Source organism: Cucumis sativus, chromosome 3 (genome assembly GCF_000004075.3).
Source record: "Cucumis sativus cultivar 9930 chromosome 3, Cucumber_9930_V3, whole genome shotgun sequence".
NCBI classification, from domain to species: domain Eukaryota; kingdom Viridiplantae; phylum Streptophyta; class Magnoliopsida; order Cucurbitales; family Cucurbitaceae; genus Cucumis; species Cucumis sativus.
In genome coordinates, this window is record NC_026657.2 from 18,450,529 (window position 1) to 18,467,500 (window position 16,972).

A 16,972-nucleotide genomic window follows, 5' to 3' on the forward strand; every position below is an offset into this window, starting at 1 on the left:
AATATCAATCATTCTCAACAGTCACATCATGCATCATAGCTACGCTAATGCATAATAAGGAAAAACATAATGTCAAGGGTCTAATAAAAAAAATGTCTTACCTGAGATTAGCTAAAAATATTCATTTGCTGACAATAAAAATTCTCAAATTAATCCAATCATAATCATAAAAGGAAATTTAAGTATTTTAATTAATAAAATTAATAGTTGACTTTCATCCAAAAATTCTCTCAAATTAATTAACTTCCCTAAAAAATTGAGGTTGAAACCTTGGAAAAAATTCGTTTTTTAAATCTTCAAGATTTGCCAAAGAGACTTTCCAAATTCATGCAATCAAAATAAATTCCAAGATGAAGAACCTTTTCTTTTTGCGATCTCTTATTTCAATTTGAGCATTCCAATTCTATGTATAAACCTAAATAATAATATTTATCATTATTAATTTCTTTTCCTTTTCCTTTTCCTTTTAATAGAATATATATATATATATATATATATATATATATATATATATAAACATATATTTTTATTTTCATTATCTTTCCTCGCTAAAACAACTTTTGTCTTTGAAAGTAGTTATCTTCTTCAAAAATCAAATTTCTCTCTTGTTAAATCCCATCAAATCCAAACAATTTTATTCCTTTGCTGGTAAAGAATTTTACTCTACTTATCTTTTTCAAAAATCAAATCTTCTCTCTCGTTAAATCCCATCAAATCCAAACAATTTTATTCCTTTACCAAAATAATTTTACTGTTGCAAATAGTTATATTTTTCTAAAATATAATTATTTTATTTTTCTTTGTAAGCAAATATTCTCTCTCCAAATAATCAATTATATTCTTTCATATAATTAATTTTTCACGGATAGAATTATATTTACTATTTTTCATAATAATTATATATATAACCACATATACATATAATTATCAAATTTGTAACAAAATTTCTACGCTTCATTGTAATTAAATAACATTCAAATTATTTATATAAATTTAAATGTCTATAAAACCGAATAATTTCCACAAATTTACTTAAATCTCATAACATTAAATTAAATCAAATTCTCAACAAACACCACAACTCAAGTTCTCTAACGCTCAACAAATTAAAAATAATTAAACAAAATTAAGATAATTATCTCTAAAAATTATCTTAATTTTTCGAGGCATTACACTTACTGAGTATATGTTTATACTCACCCATTTCTATGTTTAATTTTTGAGGCAAAGGTAAAGATAGAGTTAGAGAAAAGTTGACGAATGACAAGAAGTGACCATGGTTCGTGTTGCTTCTGCCTTATGTTTATAGTATTTTGATTTTTTGGCATTTTATTTAAATTTATCGGACTTACGTTTTACTTTTATGTTAATTTCTTTAAAAGTTTAAATAGAGTTCAAACTAGCATTTTATCTACCTACTTTATTTACGATTTATAAATGAATGTTTGAAATTTTTCATTAAAAATTTAGTGTCTTTCTTTTATATATTTTATAAAAAGTCTTTATTTATTTAAGTAGTAACAACGTTAGCTTAGTATAAAGAGTTGGATCGTTGGTACTCTAAAAGATGCAATGAGTTAGAAAAAACATATTTATGTCCACTTTTAGCGTCTTGTCTATCTCTTTATTTCACGTCCTCCCATTCGAATGTTCACGTATGAAGTCCATGGCTTGAGGCTAAATTTATACAATATAGGTGAAAGATTGTGTTATCAATTTCATTGAGCCTATATTTTGAAGACTACTGCGTTCTCGATTTTATTGAACCTATAATTTTGGTATAAATAGTTTCTAAAACAACTTAGAGTTTGACAAGTTGAAGTAATTCAAGTTGGATTGGAATGAATATTCATTATAAAGTTCAACCTCATTATGTTAGATTTTTTCTTATTCATGTTTGAACTTTCAATTTAGCTTGATAAATAGATCGCAAACAGTTCAAAATATGGAAGTTATAAACAAATACTCATTTCTTCTTGATCTTTGTTGATATCTTTCTATACAAAATTTGGTTAACTTTCTTGAGATCATTAACAAGTTATATATGGAGGTTACTTTATGCTTTATTATTGTTCTAGGATTCACTTCAAATTAGAAAAGCTCTCATTCTCAATTAAGTTCTCTTTTTCAAGGAAGGTCTAACAAAGAGAAAAAATAGTAGAATAAGTAACCATTACCATTGTTACGTTATTTATTCCAATTAAGCTTCAGAGTACACACATATGATAACAATACAGCTCGAGATAAGGAGATATTTAAATCATATAATTTTAATAGCCAAACCAAGTTGGGATGGCTTTTAAGTTCAGTTGTTGCAAAGGTAGTCATCAAGGCCTTTGGCAACTTTAGTTACACATAGGAGATAGTGATGTGGTGAAGCCACATCTTCATTTGCCTTCACAAACTCTATAGACCAATTAACTGTTCCTCCATTGTTACCATTCTCAAGAACTTGAAATTTTAATTTAAGCACTTCAAAATTTCTTAATGGATCTCCTTCAAGGCACTCAAAAGTTATTGATTTGTTGGCATCATCAATAGCTAGCCTCTCTTTCACCTCTTCTGGTTTTCCTAAGTAATTTCATCCAAAACAAGGAAAAAAAAAAAACAAAAAGAGTGTAAGAATTGTTGCTAAGTAAATCCCAGGAGCTCGCAAAATACAATAAAGGTGTATATGTACAACTGACATAACCTGACGCATCAATTGTATTGATATAAAGTGAGGAAGAATATGATGTTAAGGAGGTTGCGTAACAAACCCAGAACCTTTTAGGCTCGATTTGATAAGACTTATTTGGCCTTTTGTTCTTGCGTTTGGATTTTAGGCTTGATAATCTTTTTATTAAAAAAGTTTGAATTATTAACCAAATTCGTGAAACAAAAGCAAACTTTTAAAATTCATTTTATTTTTGTTTCTAGAAACTAGCTCCCTTGATTTTTAAAACATGGGTAGAGAAGTAGATAATAAAAGAAAAAGATTTAGAAGGTAAGAGTAGTGTTTCTTAAATAGCTTTTTGAAATAATAAATAAATAATATTGATTTCTCAAAGGTAATTTTGGTCAGAAGAAAAAAGTCGAAATGTTAAAATATAGAATATTTAAAAGTATAACTGAACCAAAATCGAAAAAAATTGAAATGATGGTTTTGATACAGATCCTCACCTGCGTTAAATTTTAGGTGGATGATGCTGCCATCAGAAAAACCATTCCCTTCCACAACCTTACAACTCTTATAAATTTCAGGGAACATTTGAACAAAAACATAATCCATTTTGTTCTTGAAAAACTGATAGAACTTGTGAGCAGAAGACTTGATATTCACTTGCTCTGAGATCTCACATATCTGAGCCATTTTGAAGATTCTAATGTGTAGCTTCAAATCTGCTCATAATAAGGTGTCCATAGAAGGACCGTTTTATAGCTAAATAAAGCCAAAAATGGGTGCATCTTGATGTGACTTTTTATTCCTTTTGTTCGTTACAATTCATTATCATTTTCAAGTGAGAAAATGAATGAAATATTCTGTTGTACAACTTTAAATTATTTACAGTCCAAAGCTTTGCATGGACATTGAGTAATTTTTGTGTTCTTTAAGAATTAAAAAGCAATTTGGGACTGAATCGATGATTATGTAGTGTTTGTGAGTTATAATATAATAGTGTATATGTTATAATAGTTGTGTTTTGGGTGAAAACTATTGATAGAATCTAAGTTAGGATAATTTGTATTTGAGATGTTGATTAATTTAGTATTTGTTATGTGAGACGTAGAGTATGAGGACAATCATTTTTCAAATTTTTTCATTGCCCACGTTATTTTTAACAAACCTTTTTCTACACGAGTTCTTTCTTCTTTCATTTGCTAACTCTCAATATTGATTCCTCTTGGAAAGTATGCTCCTGGAAGAAGTTTGCTAGGAACCTCAATAAAATCTAAAGCTTTTCCTTTCCGTACATCAAGATTTGTTCGTTGTGTTTATAAAAAGAGAGAATGTGATCACCATATGAGTTGGAGTTCCTTATCTTCATCTTCTATATATCTTCACTCCTATCACCTCTACCTCAGAGACAAGCCATTAAGAATAGACAAATGACCTTAGAATTTTGATACCTTCAACTGTTCACAAAGCGTAAAATTGCTTCTTTCAGATGTAATCAATTCGAGATCCTCTTTACTTGATATGTTAGGTTCAAGCTTGTTTAAAAGCACTTTGGTTGTCCAAATTTCATGTACATTTGCAAGAACATTCTCAACCAAATTTAGCCTTAAGCTTATTGAACTTCCAGCTTTCAAATTAATTCATCTCCTCCCAATCTATATTATTGCTCATGTTCGACATCTTAAGAACCTTTTTCTGGGTCTATCACTGGACAATGCTTGACTGCCATCACCACTTAACTCTTTAGAAGTACCACTGTTGTTGGAAGTGTACAATGAACACCTCAAATAGATAATTACCAAGTAGAATATTTAAGAAGAAAAAACAAACTTTAATTGAAGACTCTAACTTTTTTATGTGTATTCTACTCACACTTGGATAATTTAGATTACAACATTTCAATCCTATTTATAGGATTTTCACGAGCATAACTCATACCACAGATTAAACACAACAATTTAAAACCTAAACTTAATTAATATGAAAACTCATACTAAATTAACTTTCAACATTTTAACTCACAACCTTTAACTTTTTCTAACTCTCATAAATCAATTCACATATAACTTATTTATTTAAAGCATGTTTAATTTTCAATATCCTCCCTTAAACATGTCTTTTTTAAAAAAACTCCAAGCGAACTTGTTAACTTGTTAAACACATTAACTTTGAGTAACTTCGTGAAAATATCTGCAATTTGATCTTCAGACTTCACATATTCAACATGAACCTCCTTCCTTGAAATGCAATCTCTGATGAAATGAAATCTAGTATCAATGTGTTTGCTACGATCATGGAACACGGGATTCTTTGCCAAAGCAATTGTTGACTTATTGTCTACATGGATCACAGTTGGATCATCTTGCAAAATTCCAATTGTCTTTAACAAATTTCTTAACCAAATTGCATGACAAACACATGAAGCTGCAGCAACGCATTCGACCTCACAAGTGGATAATGTCACAATACGTTGTTTCTTAGAACTCCAAGTAAATGCAGTATTACCAATGAAGAATACAAATCCACTAGTGTTCTTTCGATCATTAGTATCTCCAGCCCAGTCACTATCACAATAGCCTTCAAGCTTGAATTCTTTAGATGAAGAATAAAATAACCCATAGTCAACCGTACCTTTGAGGTAACGAAGAATTCTCTTCGCCACTTTCAAATGAGTAGTTGTAGGAGATTCCATAAATCGACTCACCAATCCAACGTTGATTGGATTGCAAACAACAATTTAGTTCCCTTCCAAGTACCTCGACTTACGAAAGAAAATTATAGCAGCTGGTGTATTCGAATGAAAGCTCTACTTGGTTCACAAGATGTATGGGACATTGTTAATAATGGTTATGAAGAACCAGAAAGTGATACAGCTTTGAGTCAAGCTCAACGAGAAAATTTACAAAATACAAAGAAACGAGATCAAAAGGCTCTCACCATCATTCATCAAGCCATTGATGATTCAAATTTTGAGAAAGTTTCTGGAGCTACTACTACACATCAAGCATGGAAAATTTTGGAGAATACGTATAAAGGAGTAGATCAAGTCAAGAAGGTTCGCCTTCAAAAATTGAGAGGTGATTATGAATCACTGCATATGAAGGAGTTTGAATCGGTTTTAGATTATACGTCAAGATTTTTAGCAGTAGTAAATGAAATGAAAAGATATGGTGAGACAATAAGTGATGAGCAAGTAGCAGAAAAGATACTTCGCTCATTGGATGAAAAATTCAATTTCATCGTTGTAGCTATTGAAGAATCAAAGGATTTGAGTACAATGTCCATTGATCAACTTATGGGTTCTTTACAAGCCCACGAAGAGAAGCTTCTTAAGAAGAACAAGCAGACGACTGAGCAACTTTTTCAGTCAAAGTTGAATTTAAAAGACAAGGAAGACAACTTAGAAAAAGGCAATCGAGGTCGAGGACGTGGTGGTAATCGTGGACGCGGTGATTTCAGAGATCGTGGTCGAGGAAACTATGGTCAAAGAAAATTTGATGAGAGTAATTCAAACTCAAATTCATCAAAGGATCGTGGAAGACAACATTATTCAAGGTCAAATGGAGAAATATCAAATAATGACAAGAGGTATACAAAAGACAGGTTGAATGTTATAATTGTCATAAATTTGGCCATTATTCATGGGAATGCAGAAATAGAGTTGAAGAAAATGCAAATTATGCTGAGAAAGATGAAGAAATAGGTAATTCATCATTGCTTCTAGCATGTAAAGGTGTGGAAACATGTGAAAACAATGCATGGTATCTTGATAGTGGTGCAAGCAATCATATGTATCGAAGTAAATCAATATTCATGGAGCTTGATGAATCTGTTGGTGGTGATATCGTATTTGGTGATGCAACGAAAATTCCAGTTAGAGGAAAAAGTAAAATTTTTATCAATTTGAAGAATGGAAAGCATGAGTTTATCTCTAATGTTTATTATGTGTCTGATATGAAGAACAACGTTTTGAGTTTGGGACAACTCTTAGAGAAAGGGTATAATATTTTGATGAAGGATTATAGTCTTTTGATAAGAGATAATCATGGCAATATGATTGCTAAAGTGCAAATGACGAAAAATAGAATGTTTTTATTGAGCATTCAAACTGATGTAGCGAAATGTTTAAAGTCATGTTTGAAAAATCCAAACTGGATTTGGCCCTTGAGATTTGGGCATTTAAACTTTGATGGCTTGAAACTATTAGTCAGGAAGAACATGGTGAAAGGGTTGCCATGTGTTAAACATTCAGACCAATTTTGTGAAGGTTGTCTTTATGGCAAACAATCAAAGAAGAGTTTTCCACAAGAATCATCTTGGAAAGCAAGGAGACCACTAGAGTTGGTTCACACTGATCTTTGTGGACCGATCAAACCAAGTTCTTTCGGTAAGAATAATTATATTTCTTATTATTTATTGATGATTTCAGTCGAAAAACTTGGGTTTATTTTGTCAAAGAGAAACCATAAGATTTGGCATGTTCAAGAGATTTAAAGCTCTTGTTGAAAAAGAAAGTGGTTATTACATAAAAGCATTGAGATCAGATAGGGGAGAGGAATTCACTTCAAATGAATTCAAAAAAAATTGTGCAGAAAATGGAATTCGTCAACCTATGACAGTTCCATTTACTCCTCAACAAAATGGTGTTGTTGAGAGGAATAATCGAACAATACTTAACATGACTCGAAGCATGTTGAAGAGCAAGAAGATGCCAAAAGAATTTTGGGCACAAGTTGTTGAATGTGCAGTATACTTGTCAAATCGTTCCCCTACTAGAAGCTTGTGGAACAAAACTCCTCAACAAGCATGGATAGGAAGAAAACCATCCATTGCTCATTTGAGAGTATTTGGATGTATGGCTTATGCGCATATACCAGATCAAAAGCGTAGTAAGCTTGATGATAAAAGTGAGAAACATATTTTTTTGGCTATGATGCAAGCTCAAAAGGCTACAAGCTTTATAATCCTGTGACAAAGAAGATGATGGTAAGCAGAGATGTTGTGTTTGATGAAGAAGCATCATGGAATTGGAAAGATGAACCAAAAGACTACAAATTTTTGGTTTTTCCCGATGATCATGATGAGCCTAGTGACATTGCTTCTCCATCAACACCGCCAACATCGCCAATCACTCCACAACAAAGCACATCTTCATCATCGGCAAGTTCAAGTGAAGGGCCTCGTGGCATGAGAAGTTTACGAGACATATATGATGAAACTGAAGAGTTAAGTCAAAGTTTTAATAACCTTACTCTCTTTTGTTTATTTGGTGATAGTGAACCTTTGAATTTTGAAGAAGCTTCGCAAAATGACAAATGGAAGATTGCTATAGATGAAGAGATAAAAGCCATAAAAAAGAACGATACGTGGGAACTTTCTACTCTTCCAAATGGAAAGAAAGCGATAGGTGTCAAATGGGTGTTCAAGATAAAAAGAAATGAAAAAGGAGAAGTGGAGAGATACAAAGCAAGATTAGTTGCAAAAGGATATTCTCAAAGAAAAGACATTGATTACGATGAAGTATTTGCTCCAGTTGCTCGTTTGGAAACCATAAGATTGTTAATTGCGCTTGCTGCTCAAAATAATTGGAAGATCTCTCAAATGGATGTCAAATCAGCATTTTTGAATGGATATCTAGAAGAATAAGTCTACTTAGAACAACCTCTTGGTTATTCTATGAAAGGTCAAGAGGATAAAGTTCTAAAATTGAAGAAGGCATTATACGGATTGAAACAAGCACCAAGAATGTGGAATAGCATAATCAACAAATATTTCCTTAATAATGGGTATTTGAGGTGCCCTTATGAACATTCCCTTTATATTAAGACTAATGATCATGGAGATATTTTGGTTGTTTGTATGTACGTGGATGACTTAATTTTTACAGGAAATCGTGCAAGTATGTTTGAAGATCTCAAGAAGTCGATGACCCAAGAATTTGGAATGACAGATATAGGGCTGATGTCATATTATCTTGGCATTGAGGTGAAGCTAACAGATGAAGGTATTTTCGTCTCTCAAGAACGATATACTAGAGAAATTCTAGAGAAGTTCAATATGATTAATTCTAAGCTTGTTACAACTCTGATTGAAAGGGGGACCAAATTGGCCAAATATGAAGAAGGAGATGTTGATCCTTCATATTTCAAAAGTTTGGTTGGGAGTTTGAGATATTTAACTTGCACACGACCAGATATTCTTTTCAGTGCTGGATTGGTGAGTCGATTTATGGAAGCTCTGATACCACTTTGTTGGAAGCGTACAATGAACACCTCAAATAGATAATTACCAAATAGAATATTTAAGAAGAAAAAACAAACTTTAATGGAAGACTCTAACATTTTTATGTGTATTCTACTCACACTTGGATAATTTAGATTATAACATTTCAATCCTATTTATAGGATTTTCATGAGCATAACTCATACCACAAATTAAACACAACAATTTAAAACCTACACTTAATTAATATGAAAACTCATACTAAATTAACTTTAAACATTTTAACTCACAACTTTTAACTTTTTCTAACTCTCATAAATCAATTCAAATATAACTTATTTATTTAAAGCATGTTTAATTTTCAACAACTATTTGGTCTTTCCTTCAAGGTGTTTTGTGTAATCCAACTTGTATTCACACATCCTTGACTTGCACTTTGCTACAAGTCAAAGTTGATACTCCCATCAAACCTTCTTCATATCACACTTTACTAAAATCATTAAAGCTTGACATATGTGCTTCTCCTCCTAGCAAACCAAATAGATAGCGAACAACCTACAATAGTTCACAATACTGTAATTTGTTTTTAAAATTCTTTTACGATTACTACAACCATAGAGCATACTTTGAAACTCAAGAAACTATGATCAAATGCTCTAATATTGTTGTTAGGAAAAAAAGCTCACTTACACCGTAGCAAAAAACACACATAGATATTAAAAGAAAACAATAAAAATTGTGAACATAAGATTTTACATAGAAAATTCCAACTTAAAAAAAACCATGGATCAGAAAAATTTACTACGTGAAAAATTGATACAATCACGCAAATAGTTCTCTCTAAACCACAATTACAATAGAGTCTCTCTCAAACCCTTTGACTATCACACCTTTTCTCCACTTTCAAACTAGAAAATTCAGAAGGACTTTAATTATAATTAACCCTAAACTTTACACAAAACCTTTGCTGAGACATTAAGGCATAGACTAGCTAGTTTCATAGTTCATAGAGCCATAATCACCTCTAAAGATTATTAAGACTTCGTCATATAGGACTTCTTCAGTCTACATCAAAACATTATTAAGACATCTTATATTTAGGCCACCAAGCTTTTTCATAACTGATATTCCCACCAAACTCTTCACCCATATGTTAGGTGATGTATTTTGGCCTATTCATGAACTTGAGAGTGGGTATGGACATTCATATACATTGAAAAATTAAATAGTGTAAAATGTGCTTAACCTCCCGACCCCTAGTTTATTTCCATGTCTTGTTTCTAGAACAACACTTCCTCTACATAGACATAGAGGAAGATAGACCCTCTTAGCTTGTTCAAAGTTTTATGAGTCAACGTAGAAAAACCATCATATAAGTTAGGTGGGACTAAATTATTGGTTAACCAGGTTAGTAATGACACATGTCCACACAACTCATGGTTAATTAGGTTGGAAGGAGGGCATGGTGGGGGTAGTGGGAGCAGATAATTGTATGATTGTACGTTTTTCCGTTAAGTTGTATGGAATGATTGGTTAGAATGAGCAATTAGGGTTATTTAAGTATTATTATAGTGCATAAGTTTGGGAGACATTTAATAAATAGGTAGAGGGCCTACATGCATCGTGGCCATTTAAAAGAAACTTAAATACTTAGGAACTCTATTTCAAATACATAGGTACTCTAGATCGATCCAAAACTGTATCAACATATTATAATTTATAAAAAGGTAGTGATGGTTGGAGTCAATAGCGCATTGCTTTTACAACTCTATAAAAAAATTCCTTATATCCATTAATAATTTCACATCTTACACTTCCAATACCTCTAGATTACCTCCATGTAATATTGTTCATCCTTCTTCAAATTAAATACATCACTGTAGCAAAAAAAAAACATGCTGATCATTTTACGAATAAAAGTGAAATCCAACAATATACAAACTTGAGGGAAGTGAATTCATTAAGGAAAAAAAACAACAAAGTCAATTACTAGTACATGAAATCAAGATGGACCATGAAGAAAGTAAACAGAATGAAAAAAATTGTAAAATTTCCCATAAGGGTTGCCCATGGTGTAGCTAGCATTACTAGAATAGGTCTTGCATGCTTACCCAAGATTTCTGAGAAAGCATTTACTTTTGTCAACCCTTACTTGAAATCTTTGTAACAGTACTTATTTTTATCATAAGCTTAATTTGAATCTGGTTAAAAAAAACGTTTAAAAACCTTCTAGATCAACAAATGTTAAAAACAGCCACCAAATTTCAACAATGCTTTTCTTTAAATTTTCTTTCTTACAAATAACAACAAATTAACCACAAATCTGGATTTCAAACGTGGGGACAACAAAGACATAGAAACCTAAAAAAACAAAACAAAACAAATTCCCTAAAAATGGGACCTTCAAATGAAACCTTTTAAAGAATTTAAAACTCAAGTTGGGTTTGAAAATTTTTGTTAGGTAATGATAAAATTGAAGACACCTAGATGAGGAACAAAATAAGCATTTTACTATGTGAGACCCTGGAATTTAAGAGTTGAAAAAGTAAGGGAGTTGTTGGAAAAACAAGATTTTTTGGACTAAAAATAGCAATTTTCCCAATATTTTGTAGATTCTCAAGAATCCCAAGTCTCTTTTCTCTTACTAAAGTGGAAAAGAAAACCATCTGAAATTGGTAAAAAGTCGAAGTTAGCACATCAGGATAAAGTGTAAGACAACTTGCCAACTTTGTTCATGAGAACCAAAATAGATAGGAACTAAGAAGATGCAAAAAAAAAAAAATCTGTGGTCACCTAAAATAAAGCTGCTAGCCTTTATTTTATAGAGAAACAAAATGTAAATTATTATAGATATTGATGTGTTTGGGTACACATATGATGATAACACGCAAGTCTTGGGCAAATTTGTATTATTGTATTTCTTGATATTTTGTACCTCTCATTTGTGTTTGATAATTAGTCTTGAATGAGAGTAGATGGAGATGCTAAAAATATGTTGTTCACCCAGTGAATATCGTACTAAACCCAATGTATTCCTTTACAAAATATATATGAATGTGTCTTCTAAATTTAGAGTGAAGATGCTAATAAATATCAAGAAGTGTGTTAAAAAACATCAACAAAACAATAAAGGTTTTCAGCCACTAAACTTAAGATTTCATTGATTTTTTAACTTCAAAATACATTAAGTGAAAATTACATGTTAATTTGGAAGTATATATAATATTAATATTATTCTTTTTCTTGATACTAATTAGAAGGTGCTCGGGAATGTTGAGCTAGTGATGATGTTTGAATATACCTACTAACTTATATATCATATAAAAAATAAGATTAATTATAAAATTATAAAAATTAAAATAATATTTAATTCTAACTAATTGGTATATTGAATAGCATTTTTAAAAATAGCATAATGAATCAAAATATTTACAAAATGTCAAATGATGTTATTATTAGAAAAATTCTATTGATATCTACCTTCCCGTAATTTTGAAAAATATTGATAGAATTATATATTTTATAAATATTTTTAATAATTTTTATTTTTATTTCTAGGACTCTTCATTAAATTATATATTTGCATTCTTTTAAATGAGGGTTGGATGTACCTAATTATTCTAGATCATATTTTATTGTAATAAACTAAAGTAATGTTTAAAAAAGAAAAACAAAGTAGAATATATAACGCACCATCACAATTATTATTATTAATTTCTTCCAATTAAGCATCAAAGTACACATATTGAAAACAAGAATAATAATAGTGATAAGGATAGAATTTAAATTAGATTGTATTTTAATAGCAAAACCCAAGTTGGATGGTGTTTATTAGTTCAATTGTTCCAAAGGGTAATTAATCATCATGGCCTTTGCTAACTTTAGCTACACATGGGAGATAGTTATGTGGTGTTAGCCACTCCTTTATTTGCCAACACAAATTAATTATGCAGACCAATTAAGTGAGCCCCAATTGCTATTACCATTCTCAATCAACTTAAGAATTATTTATTGTAATCCATTCGTTTACTGGTTTTTGTTTTTTTAAATAAAGAACTTATTTTTAAAATTATGTAGGATAGTTGAAAATGAAAAAGAGAAGCTGAAAGAAATTAAATACTATTTTGTTTAATAAAATGGATTATCAAACATATATATATCTAAATTTCAACCCATCAAAATCTCTCAATAGATCTCCTTCAACGCACTCGAATGTTATTCATTTCTTTGCATCATCCATAGATAGACTCTCTCTCTCCCTTTAGCTTCTTTTGGACCTCTCCTTTAAGTAATTTCCACAAAAAAAAGAGAAAAAAAGAAGTTTAAGAATTTTTGCTAAGTAAATCCCAAGAGCTTGAAATGGGATCGAGCTTTTAAGGGTGTCTAGTGATAGAATTCAACATGCACCGTGGAAACTTAGATTGAAATTTTGATTAAATCCTAAACTAAAAATAAATTGTAATTTAGGGTTTTGAGAATACTTACGTTTGAAGCTCAAGATTTTTTTGAACAACCACTAAGGTTGAGCTAATAACCTCCAAACTCATAACCGAGTTGTGGGTCCAGTAGTTTGACTTTTTACTATTTTGTCCGTCTTGACTAATTTTGACAAGCATGAGTCCACATTCATTTTCTCGAAATTCAAATCATATTTGAATATATTATATTACCGGTCAAAGTTTGACTTTTCAAAGACCAATTCTAAGGATCCATAGGCTTAATTGCGGATCCAGCACAATAATAAAAAAAAATGTTTAAGTTGTTTCGTTTCATCTTATATTTTTATTTCAATTTTCTATTTTGTATAAAGGGTCCCTCTATGATCATAGCAATTAATAGAAAGGGATATTTGAATTCTTACCAACTTGATCTTGTTGCCCGAGGCAACAAGCATGCATGAACCATTCTTGACACAATTTTTAAATATTGGATCGTCCGTTATTTAAATCGTGTATCTCCGTCACTTGGAAATAAGAAGTTCTAGTCCTGGAGGGATAATATCAACCACTTGACGCCCATTCGCTAGATATCATATAAATTACATATATGTAATATTAATCTAATATACGTAGTGGCCCAATTCTATTTCTTTGCTTCATAATTCATGTTGATTGCAATGAATCTGAAATCAAATAATCGAAAGGTCACTAATCTTTTTTAGCATTCAAAAGAAGTAATTGATTGACCAGTTGACAAATGATCTTGAAAAATACATGTGTGAATGAAGAAGAGTTTAAAAGATACCAATACACCATAAACCAACCTGGTGGATTGATAACTAAAGAAAAGTACACAAAATATTTTATGTACAGAAAACAACACACTTCAATAATTTATGATGATCCCTCCAAATAAGCACAAGCTTATCGACAAATGTCTCTTCTTTTACGAAGATCATCGGGCCACGAAGCTTATCCAGGAGATGTTCTTATTTTATCTGAAGGGTTTGAATTACCCCCCCCCCCCCCCCCCCGATCGTATTTCTCCCGAGATTAAAGAAAAGATGGGCAATCTGTCGTTTCAGAGCTATCGTCCCACTAAAAAAAATATTCTTGTGATAGGTTCTATTCCTCGCCAGAAATATAGTGCAATCACCTTTCCTATTCTTTCCTCGAACCCTGCGACTAAGAGAGATGTTCACTTCTTAAAATATCCCATATACGTAAGCGGGAACAAGGAAGGGGTTAGATTTATCCCGACGGTGAAGAACTTTTTTCGTAAAATCTCGTCTACTAAAAATAAAATATTTGTATTCCAAGACTGCTGAGCTTCTTGTGGATCAATATCACTAGCCTTCTCTGCATCATTTACTAAAATAGTGACCTCATTATGTACATATCTTATTATTTATAATTTATAATAATTATATACACTAGACTCATCGTGGCTAGTGGCTTACTCAGAAATTGAATCAAATAGGCCTTTTTAACTCAGTGGTAGAGTAACGTCATGGTCAGACGTAAGTCATCGGTTCAAATCCGATAAGGGGCTTTGGCTTTTTTTCATAAAACTCCAGCCATAGTATTCATATTTGATTGAGGGGAGAATAGACAACATTTTTTTTTTTTTGTAATAAAAGAAGTACAAACCGTATAATTTTAATTTCATTTTTTTTATAAAAAAATTATCTTTAATTATACCAAGTTATTATTATAATGAATAATATAATATAACTTTGATTATTTCTATCCTTTTCGAGCTTCCGAGTATGAATTTGCATTCATATCTTTAATATTTAAATCTCATTCAAACATAAAGTTCTATCTCTAATCTAAAATCCAACAAGCTATATCACATATACTCGTTTGTTTCTCTCTCCTCTCCTAAATCAAACAAATTAACTCATTTCATCATACTGTTCTAAGTTTATTCCATATGAGCTAGTAGGGGAACCTAATGGCCTGTTTGGTAACATTTCCGTTCGCTGTTTCTTGTTCCTTATTTCCTATTCCCGATTTCCCGTTCCTTCTTTATTTACAACAAGAAACAAGAATGTGTTTGATAACTGTTTATGTTTCCTATTTCTTGTTTCTTGAAAAAAATAAACAAAAACAGAAAATGTGTTTGATAACTGTTTCTTGTTTCTTGATTTTCTTTGAGATTTATTTTTTATTTTATTTACACTTAATTCAATTAAATATCAAACAAAAATAACTGAGAAAAAAAAAACCAATAGAAATAATTAAGAAACGGAAACGGGAGAAACTTTTTTTTTGTTCCCAATAATTCCTTATAAAATGAGAAACATTTCTACTTTTTTTTAGAACAGAAATTGGGAACGCTATCAAACACCTCCATTTCAGAAAAAAAAAAATAAAATAGAAACAAGAAACAGGGAACGAGAACGTTACCAAATAGGTCCAATAGACCTATAGATCATGGGTTCCAACGATCTGAGATTAGCTGGCTAAACTCTTTTAGACCAGACTAATCAACATTTGTCAACTAATAGATCATTGCACTAAAGTCTTGTAGTTGCACTCCCATTACTATAAATATATTTTTGTCAATTTGATATAACCATGATCAGTAAGTTAATCTTTCGCTGGTTGTTCATAACCTCGACGGGGTAAAAATATCGTTTTACCCCTAAGACTACATCTTTCTCCTTAAGTCCCACTAATCCACTATTAAACAATTGGTTTAAGGTCCAATCTATAAACTGAATCCCTCTTGAGCCAATGAGAGAGTGGGGCCCCTTATTCAAGACTTGGATTTAGCCTTAAGAGACAACCTATCTACTAACCCTAAAGCGGGAGGAGTGAGTTCTGTTGTGCACCCTATGTCTCTATGTAATAACCCAATTTTTCTAACTAAGTCGAAGTCGTTAATTTTTGACAAAAGACCTTGATTGATACAAAATGAAATATAAGACTTTTGAAAACATACAATTGAGGAAAAACAAATTTAAGTCGGGCCCGGTTTCAAATATTCTAAAACTTTAAAATTATTTTTTACTAAAATAATAGTTCGTAAGCTCAGTTCCATCACAATGTTTTAAACATCAAAAACATAAAGCGGAAGCAAAAATAATATATTCCCTATGACAATCACGCTTCCTTCCTGCCCCTCGCCGGTTTGCCACCCTCAACCTTTGCCTGAAAAAGTTAAACATAAAAGGGTGAGGGTGAGTATAAATATATACAGTAAGAAACCCACTACTGGTCCCATTAGAGGAAAAATAAACTCTTAACTTCCTATTGGGTATACTTTATACAATCAGTCTTGTGAAAACTAATAATTTTTCCCTCAGTCCATTCTAAACATCTTAACAGTCGTTCACAGCTTAGTTAAACATTTTCATCACATAAACTCCTCATTTAACCCCAAACAGTCGTCTTACTCTAACTTAGCCCAAGGTCAGTCAAAAACATATCAATACATCAGTTAACAAACTAAATAATCATAATCTCCTCCTCAGTCTACAAGGGCACAATCATGACGTCTCCTCCGTTCACAAGCACACAACCATAACAGTAGATCATACATTCAGTCTAAACAACAATCAATCTACTAATTAAAATCCACACTTTATATAAGAAACATCTACGTGATTCAGTCGTTCCGACATCCTTATGTCGTTCCCACATC

The 16,972-nt window shown here is 31.3% G+C and overlaps 2 protein-coding genes across 2 annotated transcripts; one reads left to right on the forward strand and one right to left on the reverse strand.

The window, feature by feature from the left end:
• Positions 1-2,155: 2,155 nt before the first annotated feature.
• LOC101212424 (kirola) lies at positions 2,156-3,392 on the reverse strand. The gene is made up of 2 exons (XM_004149738.3): positions 3,163-3,392; positions 2,156-2,571 (listed from the first exon to the last, which is right to left on the reverse strand). Exons 1-2 carry the CDS (start codon positions 3,350-3,352, stop codon positions 2,306-2,308), a joined length of 456 nt encoding a protein of 151 aa, XP_004149786.1. The 5' UTR covers positions 3,353-3,392; the 3' UTR covers positions 2,156-2,305.
• A 1,935-nt stretch (positions 3,393-5,327) lies between these two features.
• On the forward strand, positions 5,328-6,362 carry LOC105435097. Its single transcript, XM_031881675.1, has one exon. It carries the CDS (start codon positions 5,328-5,330, stop codon positions 6,360-6,362), a length of 1,035 nt encoding a protein of 344 aa, XP_031737535.1.
• The last annotated feature ends 10,610 nt before the right edge of the window (positions 6,363-16,972 follow it).

Bases quoted from the DNA above. Each gene is read 5' to 3' on its own strand.
- LOC101212424 (XM_004149738.3), bottom strand. From the start codon at position 3,352: ATGGCTCAGATATGTGAGATCTCAGAGCAAGTGAATATCAAGTCTTCT. The intron at 2,572-3,162 runs GTGAGGATCTGT...GAAATTACTTAG, and splicing joins CCACCTAAAATTTAACGCAG to GAAAACCAGAAGAGGTGAAA.
- LOC105435097 (XM_031881675.1), top strand. From the start codon at position 5,328: ATGAGTAGTTGTAGGAGATTCCATAAATCGACTCACCAATCCAACGTT.